This window comes from Canis aureus, chromosome 16, assembly GCF_053574225.1.
Source record: "Canis aureus isolate CA01 chromosome 16, VMU_Caureus_v.1.0, whole genome shotgun sequence".
Classification (NCBI taxonomy): Eukaryota; Metazoa; Chordata; class Mammalia; order Carnivora; family Canidae; genus Canis; species Canis aureus.
Genome location: NC_135626.1, coordinates 62,589,466 through 62,603,617, shown reverse-complemented (window position 1 = coordinate 62,603,617; position 14,152 = coordinate 62,589,466). Strand labels below are relative to the sequence as shown.

Sequence of the window (14,152 nt, the reverse complement as noted above, 5' to 3'; positions counted from 1 at the left end):
AGGCAGAGACATAGGCAGAAGGAGAAGCAGGCTCCATGCACCGGGAGCCCGATGTGGATTCGATCCTGGGTCTCCAGGATCACGCCCTGGGCCAAAGGCAGGCGCTAAACCGCTGTGCCACCCAGGGATCCCCCTAAGCCCTTTCTTGGGAAGCGCAGTGTTCGAGATCTGGGTGCAGGGCCTTGCTCCTTTATTTACTTTCCATCCACCGTATGATTAAAGAGTTCCTTGAACAGCAGGTTTTCTTCCTTATTTTAAAATTTAATGCCGTTTTTAAAAACCATTATGAGAGACACATGCTTCACCGGGGTGACACTTACTCTCCTGTCTCCCGTTTATGAAAATTCCAGTAGAGCGCCTCCCTTTCCAAATTCAGGCAGGACCAGCGGCCTTCAGCCCCACTGTGCACTTGCTCATCGTCTGCCTGTCCTGAGCACCCAGAGCCTTCCTTCAGAGCTGCCTGCCGGGGGTCTGTGGCACTTCCCTGCTTTGACGGTGTGGAGGTGTGGAGGAGACGGCCGTCGGGCCCAGGCTGGTGGCTGGGATCCAGTCCCCCGTCTCTAGCACTGCTGTTTCCTGATGTTGTTGGTTGTAATTTCATTTCCTTTAGGTCTTTCTGCCTTTGATATCGGCCAAGGGTGAGGAGGCTGTGCTTTCTGCTTCCTTTGGGTTTGGACTGCTTCCTGGGCCACTTGGCTCTGAGAGCAGGGCCCTTACATTCCCACCGCCCTCGGGCTGCTGTGCTCTGCATCCCGTGCTGGCGGTATTTGCATGGGGGTTCTCAGGAGCTGAGGAGACTCCCCGGGCTCTGGATGAAAGCCCCCCCCCCCCCCCGCCCTACCGCCTGCCTCCAGCCAGTGTGTGGCCAGGTCCATGCAAAGCTCTCACAGGGAGAGGAGGCGGCGAGAGGAAGTGGTGTGCAGATTCCAAGGGGCCAAACAAAATAAAAACATCTGCAAGGTCCACGCGTGGGCTTTTGGCAGCACCACCTCTGGTTTCCTTCCAGTTCGTCTGCTTTTCATTGGCACCAAGATACTAGCATCTGTTCTGACCTCAGAGCTGAAGGAGTGCCTCCTTCTCTCCTTCCCCATGAGAATGGTGCCGTGAGGCTCTCTCACTGTTGCTGGAGTCACTTGAGGAAGTGACAGTTACAGGTAAAGGGACCACGCTGATGTGACCTGACGCAGTTCAGGATGCCACGTGCTCCAGGGCACCCCTTCCTCCGCCTGCAGGGCCGTGGCCTTCAGGGTAGCCTATTTCTCCCCTCCAAGGGTCTACATATGCCAGGGTTCCTGTGGCACGTGCCCCTCGAAGTGCTTGGCTGTGCCCTGATGGGACAAGTGGCCCTAGACCACGGAGGCTGGTGGCTCTTGACAGCGGGCTGTCTGATTATTCTTAGAAAGTCTGGTTTGGCCAGGTGGGAGAGGCTGAAAGGAAAGTGGGCAGTGGCCACCCTCACACTTGGCCGCCTGGGGCTCCTGAGCTTCAGCTGCTGGCTGTGACTGCAGCCCCAACTGCTAGAAGCACAAAGATCCCAGACCACCCGGGGTCTTCAGTTGTGTCTTTGGTCTCAGAGGAGAGGGCTCCATTGTGTGAGCTCCCACGGACCCCGTGGCCCTGTCTGCAGCATCAGCTGCCTTGGATCCAGGCTCGGGGCCCAGGACCGTCTCTCAGAAACAGAGACCCCACCGCTTGGAAAGGAGCCCTAGATGGGAAGAGCTGAAAGTCCCTCGGGTCAGCTGAGAGTCCCCTGTGGGTCAGCAGCCCTCCAGCACCTAGGCAGACTTACTGAAAGGGTCTTTCTCCTCGCCCTCTGCCTTCTCCTGGGTGGGAGACCCCATGAGAGCTTGCACCACAGCTGGAGAGGGTTTCCTGAGAGGAGGCCCCCCTGCATCATCGGCTGGATCCGTGGGCATTGGGCAGCCCCTGGGGGCAGGGATGTGACCAGATGGCCTTCAGCCAGACCTGCAGAGGGAGCAGGGCCTGGAGCGGCAGATGTCACTCAGTCTCCACGACAGGGCTGGGGTGTGTGTGGTGGGGGAAGTTCCATGGATGTGTCTGCCATGCCCAGAAGTGAGTGAGACTTTGCCCCGTTTCTCGGTTTGGTGAGGCCCCTCCGCTGGGACCAGTCCGCAGTTACAGCTCTGGGGCAGCGTCTGTTGACGTCACTTCGGTGTTCTGGTGGCTGCTCTGGGGGCCCGTTGGTGACTTTCATCCCCTTCTTACCTGCTGCTCCCTCGCCCTCTGTGTCTTGTTCACGGAGACTTCTCTAAACCTCCTTTTCAGGAGGTAGACGTGCCAGCCAGCCCGTCTCCCCTGGTGTTGCCAGCCCCCACCCTGCTGACTGGGGCTCTGAGCTCTCAGTTGTGAGCGCCCATGCTTTTGGCACTATGTCTGCGGGCCCATCGTTTGGCCACCTGGGGTCCCGGGGTCCTGGTCTGCCTGCTGCCTGCCCCTGGGCCCAGGTGGGGCCTGCAGAGGGCCTGTCCAGCCAGTTTTCTCCCTGCCGGCCTTCAGTTGCGTGACCTGCATGTGTGGCTACCTGGTGGGCTGAGGGCTGTAAGGCCAAGCTTTCTGACACCCGGGGGTCTGTACGTCCTCATGTATCCAATAAGGGCTTTCTTGTCCCCTGAGCGTGTGGTGCTGGAGAATCAGATGCAGCCCAAGGCCTGGCTCTGGGGACGACTGGGTCGAGGTTACCCTCATATCTTGAACAGCGCAGTTTGGCGTGTGTCCCACCTTCTCCGGCCTGCTGGTGCTGGGCAGTGGTCAGGAGGAAGCCTTGGACTGCTGGGGGAGAGCGGGTCCTGCACTGAGCCGGGTAGCCGGAGCGTTAGCCCTGTGTCCACAGCAGCCTTAGAGCCGCGGGCCAGGGAGTGGCCCCAGGGGGAGAAGCTGCTGCCCGGCCTCCCAGGGGAAGACGGGGAGAGCCCTCCGGATGCCCATCCTCGCTCTGCACAAGAGCACTGGTTAGACTGGGATGAGGCCCGGCCTCTTAGCCGCAGAGTTCCTGTCACAGGGAGGGCTGACCCAGGAGCTCTGGACTGCACCGAGGCATGCTTGCTTAGAAATCCTTTTGCAGACACCTGCCAGCCCCCCGAGAGACAGTCCTGGGCCCCCTCCGCCCTTCCAGTGCGTGCTGGGTGGGAGGCTGAGGGCTGGGGGCTGCTGGATCTGCAGCACATGGATCTGCACATATGAGGTGGGGGTGGGGGAGGCTGGGGCAAGAAAGGGGGGAGGGGGGAGCGGAGAGGCCAGAAACTGGGATGGTCCCATCCAGGAGGTCGTCCTGGGCCGCCCCCTGCCTTGCTGAAGTACCTCGCTGTCCAGGGTGCAGGTGTGTCCTGGAATTTTTCTGGCAGCTGCTCTGAGCATTTGGAATGTGCTGTAGATACTCAGCTTCCTCGAGGGGAAGGGATGGCCGGAGCGGGGCCACCTCTGTGGGGCACGGAGTTCTGAGTCTGGTCTAGAGGTGTGGCCGTCCTTGGGAGCCTCTGAGTGCCTCCCTTTGGTGACAGCGGGCCTTGGGCTGCTGGCTACTGTCTGGAGTCCTTGGTTTGTGAAGGTCTCAGCATGGCCTTGAGTCTCCGGCATCAGACCAGCCAGGGAGGCCGGCGTGACCGTCAGGGCGGGGGCCTGTGCTGCTCACCGGCCCTCTGCCCGTGCGTAGCCTGTGTCTTGTGCCAAGCTTCCTTGCTTTTGGCAACGCTGTACCTCTTCCTAAGTAATTTAGAAGTGACGAGTGTTGTTTGGACTCATTCACAGCAACTGGCTGCATGTTTCCTGCTCTCCGAGCCTCCTGGGACCGGCAAGCTGGGCTGTGCTGTCACACGCACCCCTTTCTGGTCGCTCCGGGGAGATGAAAACTTCCTAGAGGGTGGGAGGACGCAGGGTGCCCGGGCCGTGCTTGGGTCCTGGGACAGGTCTTGCCGAGCCAGCTCTTGGTGTCTCGTCTGCTCGCAGACTTCTGTCAGGAAGGGAGGATGGGCAGCTCCTCTCCGCTGGAGGACGTGCAGAGCTGCACTGGTCGCGCCATCCCCCCTCCGGCCCCAGTGTGCGCAGCTTCGTTGTGGGCACCCCCCACCCCAGACTGTGTGCGGAGGCCGCCACTTCACCCCAACAGCCTTTTTTTATTTTTTAATGAAAAAATTCAACTGCCTGTGTCTTTCCCTCTTTTTTGTTCTTTTTTTCTGTGGTTTCCATTTGGATGGTAGAGCTGAAAAAAACACGAGACTAAAATCTTATTTTTTTTTTTTTAATTTTTATTTATTTATGATAGTCACACACAGATAGAGAGAGAGAGAGGCAGAGACACAGGCAGAGGGAGAAGCAGGCTCCATGCACCGGGAGCCCGACGTGGGATTCGATCCTGGGTCTCCAGGATCGCGCCCTGGGCCAAAGGCAGGCGCCAAACCGCTGCGCCACCCAGGGATCCCGAGACTAAAATCTTAAAATGCTCTCCTTATACCCTTGAAACGCCAGATTGGCCTTCCTGGCTTCCCTGGGTGGTGTCTTGACCGGTGTGCTTCTCATGCTGTCAGACTGAACGCTGATTCTCTCTCTCTGCACTAGCCCTGCACGCGTACGGAAAGATGGGGAAGATGCTGGTGGAGACCAGGTACGTGGTGCCGCTCGCCGGCCTCACCCCCTTCCTCACCTGCCCCGAGGAGGAACCTGAGCGCTGTTCTACACCCACCCACATGTCTCGGACATGGACTGCTGTATGAAGTCATACTTGCCTCAAGTGTCCCTAAATAGTTTAAAGTTCAACTTATCGTATCCTTAAAATGAGTGTCGGGCAAAAGTCTTATTTAAGTCTTACTGAAGAGGATGTAAAAGTGGGGAGCTGGGGGCTCAGCAGAACCAGAGGCTTGGCTGTAGCGCCTGTCAGCATCGCCCCCAACACCTGCCCCCAGCCCTGCACGCTGTCGCCTCGAGGTGGCATTACATGGAAAATATCCTGTCATTCTCCCTTTGTTTGTTTTTTAAAGATTCTATTTATTTATTCACAAGAGACAGAGAGAGAGAGAGGCAGAGACACAGGCAGAGGGAGAAGCAGGCTCCATGCAGGGAGCCCGATGTGGGACTCGATCCCTGGACTCCAGGATCACACCCTGAGCCAAGGGCAGGTGCCAAACCACCGAGCCACCAGGTGTCCCATGTTTTTCTCCCTTTGGAGTGAAGTTTTAGAAGATGAAAAGAATTGCTGGGAAATTACACTTCTAGGCTTATAAATTAGGGAATTGTGAATGCAAAAGAACAATCCTCTGAGAGCAGTCGATTGTTATTTTAACTTGTGTAGCATCACGGTGGGTCTTGATAGCCCTGGAGAGAACGTGCACAGTCTCCTTGGAGAGAGAAGTGTAGTTATTCAGTGTTTGTTCCAAGTAAAAGAGCCACTTGCACCTGGCGCACCCCAGGTCTTCAGGCCGGCGAACGCTGGAAACTCCACCTTGCGTTGGGCCAGCCCCGGGCGGTGATGGGCCGGTCGCATCGGCGGGGACGGGGCTCGGCCAGGGGAGGAGACAGTGGACTCCTGCTAGGATGGGGCCCTTTCAACGCCACCTCCTTCTCCGCAGCATGATCGGGCTGATGCTGGGGACCTGCATGGCCTTCTACGTTGTGATTGGCGACCTGGGGTCCAACTTCTTTGCTCGGCTCTTTGGGTTTCAGGTGAGAACCCGCTCAGGGGCCTGGTGCGTTGGCAGGCTGTGGCTGCTCCTGTGGCAGCTCCGTGTGATCTCCTGCAGGGCCATGTCTCAGCCCCATGGGGACAGGTGAAGGTGAGACCAGCAGCCTGAGGTCGGTTAGGAGAAGCTTCTGGATGCCCCGGGGTTAGTTCCGGGCCTGCGGGTGGGAAACTCTGGGGGCTCAGTGAGGTGATGGCTGCCCAGCACGCTCGGCTCCCCCCAGGTGACTGGCACCTTCCGTGTGTTCCTGGTCATTGTGGTGTCCCTGTGCATCGTGCTCCCACTCAGCCTGCAGAGGAACATGATGGCCTCCATCCAGTCCTTCAGTGCCATGGCCCTCATGTTCTACACCGTGTTCATGTTTGTGGTGAGTGACAGGGGCCTGGGGCTGATCTGGCCACCAGCTGCTTCCTGGGGGTGACGGGGAGGTGGTTGAAAGTTGGGGAAGCGTTAGAGTTATTCCGGTGAACCCTGGGAGGGCACACGGGCCGCCTGGACTTGGGCCAGCACCGCGAGGGCGCCGGGGGAGGGGCACGGCTGATGCCCCAGGAAACCGAGTGTAGATGCTCCTCATTTTACCGAAGGGTGTTCTATGTATCGTTTGTGCTCAGAAGTCAGGGTGCTAGCGCTTCATCACAAGGGGCGGGTTGTTTCCTAGATGAATGTTTATAGCCGGCCAGTTCTGGGGGGTCCCGTGTGGAGCGCCCAGAGGCCTCTCAGTAGGAGCCCCTGGAGCCTGAGGGTCAGAAGTCTCAATCCTGAGTGAACGGCGTAAAAATCTTTGCCGCTTTCCTTAGAAAGCTGAGTGCTGGGTGGACGTTCCCGGTCCCCCAGGTGTGAGGGCTGCCCAGTGGTGGTAGCACTACTCTCCAGACAGCCCGGTCCTCTGAAGCTTTGTCTTAAAATGTGGGGGTGGGGGGGCACCTGGCTGGCACAGTTGATAGAGCGTGCGACTCTTGATCTCAGGGTCGTGAGTTCGAGCCCCACATCGGGCACACAGGTTACTTTAAAAAAAAAAAATTGTCCAGATGGGCCTGGGAAGGGCCTGCCCAGTCTGCAGGGACCATCCTTTCACCTGAGGCAACAGAGGTGGGCAGGCAGGTGGGCCTCACTGTGCCCCCTCTGTGCTATGTGTTTGGAGCGCGGGCAGCTGCCCCGAGTGCCAGGAGGCCCTGCGGCAGGAAGTCCAGCTCGCGGCACAGCACGGGGCAGCGAACTGGGGGGCTGTGCGTCTTTAGGTGCCCAGCCCGGCATGGGGGTCCCGAGTCCTGCCCTGTGTGCAGGTCGGTCCTGAGCGCTCCATTCTCGTCCTCGTGCAGATCGTGCTCTCTTCTCTCAAGCATGGCCTGTTCGGGGGGCAGTGGCTGCAGCGGATCCGCTATGTGCGCTGGGATGGTGTCTTTCGCTGCATCCCCATCTTTGGCATGTCCTTCGCCTGCCAGTCGTGAGTACCGTCTGCCCCCGGGGGCCCGAGGCGCGGGGGTGCTCCTCGGGCAGGGGTCTGAGGCCCGGGGAGGGGTGTCGTCTGCTCTCTGTAATGGGCGATGCAGGCCACTGACTCGTAATGTCTCATTCTGCTGTGACTTGTTCCCCCTCCAAGCTGAGGGAGAGAGCTGTGTGTATTTTTATCGAGAGAGAACTCGACTTTATTCCTGAGATGTGCTGTCGGCAGCACTGGGGACAGTGCCCAGTTCGCCCCCCTCCCCCCAGAAGAGTTGGCTGTGGGGAACACAGAACAGCCCAAAACCATCTGATTCACACAGTCCCAAGCATTTTGCCAGAATTGAGCTATTCGTGTGAGAATATTTAAAAGGAAATTGCACAAACATTGACTTCCGACTGCCACCGGGGCGCCTTTGGAGGGGTGTGCGCGTGCGCGAGTGTGCTTTCTCTCTGGCACGCGGAGCTCTGTGAATGCAGATCAGGCTATTTCCATAATTCCAGCAGCATTACCTTCGCCACCGAATGACAAGAGCCAGTGATTCATGCCCGGTCGGAACGGTAACCCGCTCAAAAGAGAGGCGTAAATCCGGCACGGACGGGAAAAGACCATCAGTGCACGGGGGGGTTGGCAGAGCCAGCCCCCCCCGGAGCTCCAGTGGGCATGTATTGTGCCAATCGTAAACTAATGTGGCAGATAGAATTTGCTCGTGCTGCTGTGTTTACACCCACATGCGAGATCCAAATCGTCATTTCCCACTTACTGTCTCTCTTGGCAGCTCGGTTTCCACCAGAACATGCTCCTCTCTTGCTGTTCAATGTCCCCATTATAATTGGTGACAGAAGTTACAATCTCTTATGGTGTACCTTGTTACCAGTTGTCCTTTTTGTCTGAGTTTGCTTTTTAAAAAATAAACCCGCGGTTGGGCTTTTTGCTGGTGGCCACGTCGTAGCCGGCGCACATCTGTTAGGTTTGGTTCTTAGGTCAAATTACAGCTTCTGGAAGGGCTGTGAGCCCACATCCTGTTCTTCTGTACGAAGGGGGCGTCGGCCCTATGGCTATGCCCACGTTCTCCGCAGTGAGTGGCTGGCAAGGGGGGTCCACAGAGCTTGGAGTGATTAGTTTGCTGACCTCCCCGTCCTTAAAAACATTGGTCTTTGCCAAGGGCCGAGACAGAGCTCTCCGCTCCTGCTGTGTCTCTGCACCAGAGTGCATGAGAGACAGGGACTTGCTCGGTGACCCCCAGGTGACCACCAGGCCCTGCCTGCCTGACTGGTGGCCTTTTTGCAGGGATGGGCCAGGCCTCTGCTTTGCTCTTCCTGTCTGGCCCTTTCTGGTCTTACTTCATCGTAAACAAGTCCTTTGTGGTGCAGAGCCAATTAGGCCCTGTGGGCCAGAGAAGCGGCCAGCACAGTGCTGAGCCCAGAGGGGCCTTGTCCACGTGGAGGCCCGGGGCTGTGTGTTGGGGCTACATGTGCAAAATCCATCTGACTGGGGTAAAGTGAGTCTTGGGACTGCTACACAAGGTGGAGGGCCGAGCTGGGTGGTCACGGACATCTGTGGCTCTCACCAGTGGGTTCCTGGGGCCTGGGCAGGATTAGACGGGCCCGCCACCTTGGCCTTTCTACACTCGTTCATGTCCCCGCACAGGGCACAGCCCTGTCCCCATAGTACCTGCAGCTCCTGGTGTGTGCTGGGGCCTGGGGGAGGGAAGGCCCGTCCCAGCCCGAGGAACGTTCGTGCTATTTCCCCTCTGGGCCTTCTGCCGTCTGCTTGGAGTGCACGGCAGCCTCTGCCTGGCACCCTCCAGCCAGGCCGAGGGGAGGGCGGCTGTCCCGGGTGCCCTCTGCCCACTGGGTGCCCCGGCGGGATGGTGTGCCTCAGCTGGGAAGCACGGGGGTCAGCTTCTACCCACCGGTTCTCCCACCAGCTCCTGTGTGCTTTTCAGTGACGTTTCCTCTTACTTTCTCAAAGGTGGTTTTGGGGTTTGGCTCAACTGACTGTTATGCTTGTCCATGTATTGGCAACGATTGTCTGTGTCCTGACGCACCCCTGCCAGCTGGCATCCTGCATGCGTGACCGCTGGCCGTGGCTCCCTCTCCTCCCGCCGGGACGCCAGGGTACCCAGGGTGGAGAGTGCCGCCTCTCCATCCCTCACTCTCCGCACAGCTTCAGCCCCACCTCTTTGTCTTGACTCCCCGAGTGTGGCCTCCCTTCCCAGGTCTGCACACAGCCCTCCCCTGTGCCCCTGCCCCCCGCCCCTCCCACCTGCTCCCCTCAGGGACTCTGTTTGCCGAGAGCCCTCTGGACGTGTCTCTTCCACCGCCGGCAGCACCGTGTGGCTGGCCCTGGGCCGTGCGTTGGACAGAAGCTGCTCTTCTGTCCCTGCGGGCTCCAATTTCCAGCACGGAGGCGAGGGCAGGTGGCCCGGCCCTGCTTCTGTTTGTTTAACTTTCTGTCCTCTTGACGGCAGCGCTCTGAACCGCATCCTGCTTCCCCTGTAAACACGTGCTGCCTCAGTGCAGCCCAGCACTCTGCGCGGTGGTCACGCTCCTACTTCGGCGGGACAGACGGCCTTTCATTCTGTGGCACTTCTGAAATGTTTACAGAGAGCCCGTCGGGGGGGCGCTCCGCCATCCAGACCCCGGCGGTGGCCCCGCGTTAACCGTGGCGGTGGGTGTGGTTGGAAGGAAGGTGCTGGAGACTCGGCGGGGGACCTGGGAACCAGGCAGCCAGGGGTGTGTCTGTCTCTGGGATCCCCTTGGTGAAGTTGCTCGTTTCTCTACAGCCAGGTTCTGCCCACCTACGACAGCCTGGATGAGCCGTCGGTGAAAACCATGAGCTCCATATTTGCCTCCTCCCTCAATGTGGTCACCACCTTCTATGTCATGGTAGGAGCCCTGGTGCGCCGCCCCCGCCTGTCCCGGGTCAGAAGCCGGCTCGCTCTCCACCCCTCGACCCCTCGCGGGCTTGCCCTTTGCTCCTTCACAGCAACCCTCCCCCCGCGGCCCCGCTGTCCCCCTCTCCCCCCAGGTTAGGGTGGGTGCTCGGCGGCACCCTGGCTGGGAGTCTCCTTCCTTCTCTCCGAGACCTTTGCTGATCCACTGTGGAAGGGGCTCTGTTTACTGACACTGAGAAGTGCAAAGTAGTGGAGGAAAGTTGTCTTTGATTCCAGCCCGTGGGTGTGGTTACAGTTAACATGTTGGTAGACTTCTCATCCGGCCTCCGTGTTCCCGTTTGTTCTGTTCCCTGAGCTGCGTGGCGTCTGCGTTCCCGTTAGTTCCTACACCTGCCCCACGCACTGTTGTCCGCACCGTGTGTCCGTCCATGGCGAGCACGGCTGGCCCCTGGCTCCCAGGTTTGGATTTCGCCCCAGATGGAGGGCAGCTTCCCTGTGCCTGCCGCCTGCCGCTGTGGGTACAGTTCCCTGGGCAGGAATCCCATGAGCGGGTGGTCTTGCTGCAGCCCCCGGGCTGTGTCCAGGGGGAGTGTGGCCCACCACACGCCCCCCACTGTCGCCCTTCCACAGGTAGGCTTCTTCGGCTACGTGAGCTTCACTGAGGCCACTGCGGGCAACGTGCTGATGCACTTTCCCTCCAACCTGGTGACTGAGATGATGCGAGTGGGCTTCATGATGTCGGTGGCCGTGGGCTTCCCCATGATGATCCTGCCATGTCGACAGGCCTTGAACACGCTGCTTTTTGAGCAGCAGGTAAGGTTCTTGAGGCTCTTCAGGCGGCATTTTGCCAGGAAAATGTTACTCTTCTCATCTTAATTATGTTCTCTTCTGTTGGCTTGCAGGGGTTCTCTAGTTTTCGGGGCTGTGGCAGGGGGAGCTTTTCCTGGTTAAAAATGGAAAAGCTGGAAAAATAAATAAATAAATAAATGGAAAAGCTGGGATCCCTGGGTGGCTCAGCAGTTTGGTGCCGGCCTTTGGCCCAGGGCCCGATCCTGGAGACCTGGGATCGAGTCCCATGTCGGGCTCCCTGCGTGGAGCCTGCTTCTCCCTCTGCCTGTGTCTCTGCCTTTCTCTCTCTTTCTATGTCTATCATGAATAAATAAATAAAATCTAAAAAAAAAAGGAAAAGCTTTGCTTAAAGTGAAATCTCTTAATAGGGTTTTTTTTTTTTGAATCAACTCTGGAGGAGAGAGACTGTCAGAGCACACAGGGGTCTGCCCACACGGGAGGCATGGAGCCGTGCCCAGTGTCCGAGCAGATAGGGCCCGCCTTGGGGGCTGTCACCCCCACATCAGAGGTGGAACAGGAAACCCTGAGGGGGGAGGAGCAGGAACGTGGAAGAGCTGGCTTTGCAGGCAGGCGTTGACCACAGCCAGGTCAGCAGCTGGGCACTGGGGTCAGTACACTTTGCTTTTTATGTTTATATAACTGAAAATTTTAACAGTTTGACAAGAAACAGCTTAAGAGGCTGGGTTTCATTCACTTTCACATGTGCAGCGGTGGCACTGCTTTAATCCTTCATTCATTCATTTATTTACTTTAAAGATTTTATTTATTTGTGAGAGACAGAGAGAGAGGCAGAGGGAGAAGCAGGCTCCCTGTGGGGAGCCCGATGTGGGACTCGATCCGGGACCCCAGGATCAGGCCCTGGGCTGAAGGCGGCACTAAACCGCTGAGCCATCCGGGCTGCCCATGCTTTAGTCCTTTATGAGAACTTTTTTTTTTAAGATTTTATTTATTTATTTATTTATTTATTAATTAATGAGAGACACAGAGAGAGGCAGAGACCCAGGCAGAGAGAAAAGCAGGTTCCATGCAGGGAGCTTGATTCGGGACTCGATCCCGGGACCCCAGGGTCACACCCTGAGCTGAAGGCAGACGCTCAACCACTGAGCCACCCTGGTGTCCCTTATGAGAACTTTTCAAAGGTATAAGATTGGAACTAAAAGTCGACTCTCTGTTGCTGAGTTAACAACAATAGGTCCGCGTGTGATAGCTGGTGTCCTATGACGGGGGGGTGACCCCGCGCCTACCTTGGGAGCCCACAGACCCACCCACAGCTTTTCTCTGTGGTTGTGTCTCCTGTCTCTGGCCTGAGGTCCTTAGTGTGGTCTGCGGTGTCAGCAGGACTCCTGGCAGCCACACAAGTTGAACTGGGGGCTTGGGGTCTCAGACCTCTAAGAGAGGGGGTCCAATAGCCAGACTGGGGAATGTGGACCACCTGGGCCTTCAGAACAGTAGAATTGGGCCCGCTGTCCACGTGGTTGGCATGTGCTCAGGGCAGCTTCCTGCCAATTTTGCCACCAGAGCCAGCACCTCACAGCAGAGGCTGAGCCCTGAAGGATTGGCCAGCCTCCCCACTCTTCATCCCCCACCCTGTTAGCTGTTCAGGCACCTAGGCACCAAGCGTGGCATGATTTGGTGCAGTCCCTGGGGTCTGCTCCCAGGCCCCGCCTCTGCACTGTGAGTCGCTGGCTTCCCTCTTTACCGGTTTGATGCAGACCTGTGCTTTGTGTATGAACGGCATTTGTGTTTCCATATATAATACATTTTTATCATTAAAAAATATAAAATCCAGAGTGGCCTGAGAGGCAGTGTGAAATCAGGAAAGAAAATGCAGCTCCGTCCGTCCTCCCACAGATGACGTGGCATTTGTGCGGGCCTCTTTAGAGTCCTTTCACTGAGCTCTCCTGTCTTCCCTGGGTGTCTCCATGGAAACCCGTAGCACCTCTGCGCTCTTGCTCTTCCAGCTTTTGTGGGATGCTCTGGTTGTTGCAGTCCTTCACGCTTGACCTCTCAGGGATGACTCTCGCTGGACCTTCACACACAGAGTTTCCCCTTCTCCCTCTCCTCTTGGGCCTCTAGGTAGATTTCTAGGCAGGAGTTCTTGGGTCCAAAGGTCCAAAGCCCTAACACCCCTCCTCGCCACGATTGGTTCAAGTTGTCATCCTCAGGTCGATCAGAAATCTGGGTTGCAGTCGCCCCTGCCCATCCTGAGACAGCCGCCTGTGTAAAGATCTATTGTGGAAATGGGGTGCTTTGAAATTCTACTTACAGAAAGGTTCTGAGGCTCGCCTGGAGTGGGGTTTTCCCAGCCCAGGAATGGGAACCATGCGTGGTTGGCCCTTCCTGGTGCCCAGCACTGCTCTAGAAGCTTCACTCCTGCTACCTACCTGATGGGGAGATGCATCTGCTGAATGGGCCCTGGGGGAGGAGTAACTTTGGGGTTGGCGCAGTGTCCACTTTCCTTCTCCTGGGACTGCATGTCAAGCACCTGGAAATGAGGACAGACTGCAGGGCAGTGGGTGTGTGTGGGAGTGTGTGCCACCCTGGGAACCCTGTGCCGCCCTTGGAACCCAGCAGCCTGGCTCCGTGGGACTGGGGCTGGGCCTGGGTCTGGTGGCCACGCTCCTCACCTGGTCCTGTTTTGAATCTTTCAGGCTCTGCTCTGATGGAACATGGAAGGCCCGATGCCGTCCTGGCGTTGTGCTGCCTTGGGTTCTGGGCTGGGTCACCAGTTCACAGGAACGCTGCTCAGCCAAGTCATAAGGCTCTGGAGTCACCTGCCGGTCACGCACTCCCACCCACCTGGGACACCAGCCCTTTAAGGGAGCAGGGAGGAGATCCGTCATTTCAAAACCTTTTTGTTTTTGTTTTCTTTCACCTAGCAAAAAGATGGGACCTTTGCTGCTGGAGGCTACATGCCCCCGCTCCGGTTTAAAGCGCTCACCCTCTCAGTTGTGTTTGGAACCATGGTGGGTGGAATCATGATCCCTAACGGTAAGTGGGAGGGCTGCCCTGGCTACGGGTTTCCTGCGGGCTCTCTCCTCTCCCCTGTCCTCTGTCCCCGACCTCGCTGTGATGTGGAGGGACCTGTGGTGGTTGCTGCTGGAGTCTCGGTGTTTAAGTAAGACACCCAGAGCCTCACACTACACTCTCTGGTCTCAAAAAAAAAAAAGAAAAAAAAATCTAGAGACTCCTCGTGAATCTTTCCTTTGGCTCCCTGAGAAGCACAGGACAGGGCAGCAGCCTCCGGGACCACGGGCAGGGGTACAAACCTGA

At 57.7% G+C, this 14,152-nt stretch overlaps 1 protein-coding gene across 6 annotated transcripts in view; it reads left to right on the top strand.

The window, feature by feature from the left end:
- The window catches only part of SLC38A10 (solute carrier family 38 member 10), a 39,889-nt gene that overhangs the window by 4,535 nt on the left and 21,202 nt on the right, over nucleotides 1–14,152 (top strand). For all 6 annotated transcript variants that reach the window (XM_077854575.1, XM_077854574.1, XM_077854576.1 and 3 more), the window contains 7 exons: nucleotides 4,573–4,618; nucleotides 5,580–5,673; nucleotides 5,914–6,057; nucleotides 7,010–7,134; nucleotides 9,920–10,022; nucleotides 10,661–10,843; nucleotides 13,759–13,870. In XM_077854575.1, the coding sequence (XP_077710701.1) occupies nucleotides 4,573–4,618; nucleotides 5,580–5,673; nucleotides 5,914–6,057; nucleotides 7,010–7,134; nucleotides 9,920–10,022; nucleotides 10,661–10,843; nucleotides 13,759–13,870 (807 nt within the window). The remainder of the gene's footprint in view (nucleotides 1–4,572; nucleotides 4,619–5,579; nucleotides 5,674–5,913; nucleotides 6,058–7,009; nucleotides 7,135–9,919; nucleotides 10,023–10,660; nucleotides 10,844–13,758; nucleotides 13,871–14,152) is intronic.